Genomic DNA, 7,305 nt, shown 5'->3' with positions numbered 1-7,305 from the left:
GCCCAGCCCCATTTCCCTCCCGTGACGTACGTCCTTCGCGCATGCGCCGTGACGACAGCACTGAACGCAGTGGGGGGGTGGCGTGCTGAGGCGAGCGCGTGGCGACGTCAGCAACGAGTCACTGAAAGCGCTGGGGTAGGTGTGGCGTGCCGAGGCGCTCACGCGTGCGCGGTGACGACAGCGATGAGTCACCGAACGCACTGGGGCGGGGCATGCTGAGGCGCGCGCGCTCTCTTGGTCGCCGCGGTGCATGCTGGGATACGGAGCAGCGCTCTCTGCGGCCCGGCAGGAGGAGTCAAGATGGACGCGGGCTTCTTCCGCGTAAGTTCGCAGGCCGCGCGGGCCGGGAGGAGGAGTGGGGGGGCGCGTGGGGGAGGGGATGCGCGCGCGCGGGTCACGAGGGCCTCCCTTCTCCCTCAGGGGAGCCGGGCCTGCCCGCCTCACCGCCCTCTGTGAGGGGCCTGAGCGGAGAAAATGGCGGCGGAGACGGTGGGGGGAGCAACCCTCGCTCGCACACCCGTTGCCGGTGGAAGGCCCGCCGCCCCCGCTCTCAGTAGAGGGCCTCCCCGCGCAGCTCTGAACGGCGCCTCTGGGAGAGGAGGGGGGCTGTGGGTGGCATGAAGCGATCGCGCATGCGCACCCCGCCGAATCCTGTGTGGAGGAGGGGGCGCGCGCGGTGGTCGCCTGCAGTCCTGTGGTGGGGCAAGAAGCGAGGCGCGCATGCGCACTCCTCCGCCTCAAGTGGACGTAGGGTGGGCGCGTGCAGCTGGGGCAAGAGGCAAAACGCGCATGCGCACTGCGCCGCCTCACGTGGGTGGAGGGGCGCGTGCAGCCCTGTGCTGGGGCAAGAGGCAAGGCGCGCAAGTGCACTCAGTCGCACCATGTGGGAGGAAGGAGGAGGGCGCGGGACGGTGGGTGCCTGCAGCCTCATGTTCAGTGGCTGGCTGGGGTGCAGCAAGCAACCAAGGAAGTTTCTCAGGGCAGTTTCTTCTTCGTGGGGGGGGGGAGAATAGGAGTTCTCCTCTGCAGCTCTCCCCCCAATAAGGGAGCTGGAGAGGTCTAGCAAGAAACCACAAGGGAGACCCAGAAACAGGGTTAGGGGGGGAGGAGATGCGGGGGTGGCGGCTCCCCCCATATAACTAGGATGATCAGCAGTGGTGTAACTGGAGGGGTTCTGGCGGGGAGGCTCAGTGGTGCATACGGCTCTGTTTTGCTTCCCTCAACGGGAATGGCTCTGAAGGGAGGGGCTGCTTGCCCACCCCGCTGAGCCTTCCCACTGGACCCCCTCCAGCTACGCCATCGATGGCCAGTTGCAAAGGGGGACTGGGTGCTGTACCTTGAACCATTGCAGATTGAAGAGGGAATTTGGGCAGGTGCAGCTCAGCATGGAAGGGTTCAAGAAGCTGCACCTGCCCAAGTTCCCTCTTCTGTATGCAATGGTTAAAAGTACAGGTTGAACTTCATTATTCGCTTGGGTTTCTTTCCAAACATTCACATGGATGGCACTATAACAAATCAAAAAACAAAGTTTCTTAGCTCTGGTGATTTAAAAACAGCCTTGCTGACCTTTGTGATGTAAGATAAGAGTCAGTCCTCCAAGCACTTAAAAAGCTTCACTCAGCCCCTCCCTTCACCAATGCAAAGTGATCACCTTTCTTTCAGGTGCTTTCAGGACTGTTCAGTTTTTTAAGTTGATTTTAAAGGGATGCATTTTTCTCCATCTCCAGGGTTCAGCACATTCCTTCTCATTTGCAGTGTCCATTCGTGTTGAGTTAAATCCGTATATAAATAGGCTGGACCTGTACAGACATTGTGATCTCCATTGTTTCTCTGGATACAAAAAACACACAGAGGCTGAGCTCCTCGTTGAGGACTAGTTCATTGAGAAGGATAAAGTCTTCAACCAGAGCACCTCTTGCACTCCTACAACAGTGCAGAGACCCTACAACACACACAGATGGTGACCAGATACAGAGGGACAGAATGCCTCTACCATTAACCACTATATAGAAGAGGGCAAATGCTCTGCATGGAAGGGTTTAAAAAACCGCACCTGCCAAAATTCCCTCTTCTATACAGTGGTTAATGGTGTAGGTCAGAAGTATCAGACTTGTTAGCAAGCTGAAAAGCATGCATGATGTCTGTTGAGGACCAGAAGTGTTGTCATTAAGCAGGGCATGATCAGAAATAAGCAAATTTTTTTGCTTAGGAACACATTGACTGCAAATGGCAGAAGTGAAAATATGCAAATTTTGATCATATCTTCAAGATATTGGAGAACCCAGTTATCATGCAGAGTGCCTGATATCTCAGCACAGCTCAGCAACTCAAAACAGCTGATGGTGGTAGTGGGAGAGCCCAAGGGCCAAATAAAGAGCTTCCCCCAAGCCTTATGTTTGACACCCCTGATGTACACCCTACATATAAGTGTTCAGCTCGCAGTGTCTGCATGCACATACGAGCGAAACATGCACCCATGAAACTTCCCTTTTTCACCCCAGTTATAGTGTCCTTTTCTAGTTGCTCTTTACTTGTGTCCCTTTTTGCAGTTTTTTTAAGGTTTGTGATTCTTCTGGAGCAGCGGATCAATTATTTTACAGTGTAAACTGTCTTGAGAATGCTTGTTGAAAGCATTCTTTAACTATTTAATAATCATTCTAGTAGTAAAAAGAGCTTGAAGTATAAGAGGCAGTTCGCTTATTCTCTTAATATATATGGAATTAAATCATTGAGCAGCAGTGGCACTGTCAGTTATGCTAATTTAGCACTTAATGAGAGAAATTCCTGGTTGTGATCAAGAACTGAAAATGAAAATGACTTAAGATGCATGTTAAAAGTTTAGTGTGTGTATGGGTAATAAACCTGCTTCCTGTCTTTATTTATGTGGTTCAGAGAGCAGGCAAAATGCACACAAGCACCAGAATAATGTTTGGAGAACATTGCCTGGTAGGGAGAAGAGATGAAGGAAGTCTTTTTTCCAAATTTTCCTCCAAGATGGTGGTTCTCAAACTTGCATAGAAAGTGAAAGAATTTTCTCATGGTAGCAACAGAATATCCAGGTATCCTCTGTTGCAGCTCAGCAGTCATAGATCTCTGTGGAATCTCTGCAAAACTTTTAAGATTTCTTGGAACACAGATAGAAAAGCACTGCTATAGATTGCTAGTGGCATTAATCTGTGGGCCTAGGCAGTGTCAGTGCCACAATATCGCATCAACATAGAGCCAAGTTGGCACTGTTGCCTGCTCTTCAGCTTAGTAGATGAGAGGCAAAAATGACCCCAAGTTGTGTGTGGGGGACGACGACACACATATTCAACACTTTCTCAGGCACTTTTCATTATCCTTTTGCCAACAGAATTGTGATAGTCAAGAGACAGCCTTTTCTGCTGAGATGCTAACTAGGAATAGCCTCCCAAGGGAAGGTTGAGACAACTCTTTTGCCTGCTTTTTTAGTCATTTTAAGCTATTGCCTGTGATGACTTTTATGAGGCTGTTTTTATGAGTGAAATTTAATTTTTTATGTTATCTGTAAGCTGCCTTGAGTACAGCTCACTGCAGGAAGACAGGGTATACATGTGCTACAGAATGCATTACAGCAGTGCTGATACTTTGGACTTGTAGCATAGTTGTCCCAACCACCAGTCTTCGGTGTCAGTTCCAGAAGGCTATGATACCTATGCCTCTGGAGGTGTAGCGGCACATTGTAGTACCAGTTAGTTGACTGGTCAGAGAATCATTTTTGAGTGCTTGGTATTTGACCAGTCAAATATTTCTCACAATCCAGAATGCTGTTGTAAAAATGACAGATTGTGTTTTAGTGTATAGTAGAGTCACCTGAGAGCAATTGTAAGAGTGGTAACCTCTTGCTCACCAGGCCTGGAAGAATCACACGTGCACACTTTCAATTTAGGACTGAGCACCTTCTGATATGCAACACTTTTTTTTTTTTTGAGAACTTCTGTCCTTTTCTCTCTTGATTATGTCACAAGGCTAAATTTCTCCTACTGACTTTGCTGCAGGCATTTCGGAACAGAAACACAGGCCTAATCAGAAGAAAGTTGAGTCAAATGCATGTGAGAGTTGTCACAGTTGCATAGATCTCGTGTTGCTACTTATTCAGAATATTTTGCAGATGTGGTAACTCTATAGAAAATATTTTGATACCATAAATCGGTGGTTCCCAAACTGGATTGTGGTTTTGCAAAACTGACAGGGTAGATTAGACTATGCATCAAAGGTTAAACAACCTTCTACTTGAGGGGGGGAGCACTGCTGCCCAATCACTATTATAGCCATAGAGGTTGGTAAAGTGAAATGTTCTTAGGTGGGTCCCAGTGCTGAAAAGTTTGAGAACCCACTGCCCTAAATCAGTTGGGATCTGATTTAGCATGTTTTATCGTAAGCACAACTAAAAGCGTACCACTGTAGTTTTACAGGCTGTATAAATATCTCAAAAGCCAGTGGTTCTCACTCCTTTAGCACCGGGGCCCACTTTTTAGATTGAGAATTTGTCTGGACCCACCAGAAGTGCTGTCATGACCGGAAGTGACATCATCAAGCAGGAACATTTTTAACAATCCTCTGCTGCAATCCTACCCGCACTTACCCAGGAGTAAGTCCCATTGACTATCATTGTTGAAAACATCTTCATAGCAACCTGTTAAAAATACAGATATATGACATTCCACCAAATGCAGTCACATACCTTGGTAGCATTAAGTCTTAATATGTTAAAAATAAAATATTGAAATGAACGGTAACCCACCTGAAATTGTCTCGCAACCCACCTAGTGGGTTCCAACCCACAGTTTGAGAAACACTGTCAGAAGCTTTTCCAGAAGTTCACAGTGTTTGAGCTAAAACATTTGTCAGGAAAAAATTAAGTAATCCATGTTTAACGTGGTTTAAATGTTATATTCAGCAAATGCACAGCTTACCTTGAAATAATTTTTATGCTTATAATATCTGCATGTTTTTAAGACATGACAACCTAATGCACACTTCATTATATTAAACTGAATTGAAGTTGGACTGGACCCCTGCTCCTTCACAGAAAACCATCTCACAGTTGGAGCTAGAGTGAAACATTCTCCCACCCCCTTTACTTTTTTGTTTTATGACTATGTACAAAACATACTGCTTTGAGTACGTCCCAGTGGGGAGGGGCAAGACTTCAAATAACTAAAACAATTATCAGTTCAGCATGCAGTGATATTAATGATTTGTACAGGCTTTGTAGGAGATTCTTACCTAAAAAAATGTAAATACAGGTCCAGCCTTGTTATACACATATTTTTTATACACGGATTTCACTCAACAGGAATGGTCCCTGCAAAATGAGAAGGAATGTGTTGTTCCCTGGGAAAGGGGAAAAATGCACCCCTTTAAAATCACAGTTTAAAAAACTGCTTTTTACTGTTGCAGAAAGACAGTCATACAAGTGATTACAGGTGTAACCTACCATAAGTATTCATAGATTTTTCTATCTCAAAGCTGATGAGAAGGGACCTTTAAATTAAAGGAAAACAATGCCTGAGAAGGCAGTCTGCTGACAATCCATCAATCATTCTCTCTGCAGGCTTTGCTCCTCCCTGCCCCCTGAGCATGTGAAAGAAGGCTCAATGGCAGGGATTATCACCTCCTCAATTCTTTCCCCCTCTTTGGGGCTCCTGGTGAAGGGAGGGATCCCTGCCTCCAAGAGAAGCCTAAGCACCTGGAGGCAGACTGATTGCCTCTGTGTGCATTTCAGAAGGTCAGCAGGGCTGTTTTAAATCACCAGAGCAAAGAAACTTTGTTTCTTAAATTGATTTGCTATAGTGCAGTTCTTGGAAGGAACCCTAGTGAATAATAAGTCTCAACCTGTACAGCTTTGAAACCACCAAATTCTTCTAGCATGCTGTAATGTTTCTATTTATCAACAAAAATGCATTTTTGGAAACAAAATTTTTTTCTACAGTGGAAAATGCTATGTCCTACATCATAGCTATCCTATGCTAGAATTCTTAAAAATAAAGATGGTAAAACCCTACATGAGACACAACAGTCCTGAGGAGTTGTAGAAGAGAAACCTCTGTGGTCTGGTGCTGTATGAAGATGGATTGGATTCTTGGAGACTTTAGAAAACTTCTGGGTTGTAGCCAAAGGAAGTAATGATTAAACACCATTGAGATAAATGAGTCAAGTTAGTAAACAGGACTTAAACAGGTGCTTAAACAGGTGCTTAAACAGGACTAACTTTTTTTTATTCGACATAGAAGTTTTTGTAATGGTATAAATCACTTAATAGTTACAGTACGTGATTATTTGACTTGATTGTTTGACCATTGTGTGCTATTTGACTGGTCAGTGCACCAGTGATCAAAGTGTATTTTTGTATTTTGCACTGATCACATGCCAGCCCTAACTGGCCTTCTACAAAGACTGGATGTGCTAGTATAGCACTTCTGCTTCCTCCAAATGTGTAGTAACTGTGCTAGCACTTGTACTGGTCCCCAGTAGTCCACACAAAGGCTGTAGACAGCTGCTTGCAGGAAGATGATTTGTGCAGATCTCTTTGTAAAGTCATACATCAGTTTCTGGATATTGTTGTTTTGATTTAGCATTTGGGTGCCCAAGCACTAGTACAGGAAGCTCCTTTTATGGATATTGCCTAAGTTGCATGATCCTTTGTAGACACGAGCCACATGGAACTAGCTAACTGGGTGCATGACTGCAATTGAAAATTGTAATCCCCCAGGGCATGTGCAGCACTCTTTGATTTGTACAGCATATACTATACTGTTGAATTAAGTATGAAGGAGTTGCAGGGAGGGCCTGAATTAATGAAAGCAAATTAAATAAAAGGCTAGCCAAAGTTAGGACTCATGTGTTCACATGTCTGAAGTTTGTATGTGTCATCCATTGCTAAAATGAAAGTATTATTACTCTATAGAAATATTTCACTGCAAATCCCTGATACTAAACACATTTGAGAGATGCTGTCCTTGTAAGGATATGTCCTTGCATATTTTTGGCATTTAGTAATGATTAGAGGTGTTTGTTTCCAGTGAGTAAGATAGGTTCACAGCCTAAGTCTTACTGAACCCAGTGGGCTTCTGAGTAAAATAACCACCATCTGTTTTGAACCACCTCTACAATGATGGTCTTCACTATTCAGTAGATGGGAGATTAATTTGAATAAAATTTTGATATTGCCCACATTTCATCAGTTTTGAGGTTAGGAGATCAGCGCTCTGGCCATTCAAGAATACATTTCTTCTCTGCATCAAGATCCTTCAGTTGTACTCAAGGATGGGGAAAAAATAC

The 7,305-nt window shown here is 45.1% G+C and overlaps 1 protein-coding gene across 2 annotated transcripts in view; it reads left to right on the top strand.

Annotated features, from left to right (window-relative positions):
- Positions 1-205: 205 nt before the first annotated feature.
- Positions 206-7,305, top strand: part of SRRM1 (serine and arginine repetitive matrix 1) — a 37,656-nt gene continuing 30,556 nt past the window's right edge. Inside the window, exon 1 of one of the 2 annotated variants that reach the window (XM_066638573.1) lies at positions 206-321. In XM_066638573.1, coding sequence (XP_066494670.1) covers positions 301-321 — 21 coding nt within the window. In that variant the 5' untranslated portion in view covers positions 206-300. The remainder of the gene's footprint in view (positions 322-7,305) is intronic. The other variant, XM_066638572.1, reaches the window with a different exon arrangement.

The sequence above is a fragment of the Tiliqua scincoides genome, chromosome 10 (genome assembly GCF_035046505.1).
Source record: "Tiliqua scincoides isolate rTilSci1 chromosome 10, rTilSci1.hap2, whole genome shotgun sequence".
Classification (NCBI taxonomy): Eukaryota; Metazoa; Chordata; class Lepidosauria; order Squamata; family Scincidae; genus Tiliqua; species Tiliqua scincoides.
The sequence above is the reverse complement of the archived record's forward strand: the minus strand, read 5'-3'. Positions and strand labels throughout refer to the sequence as shown.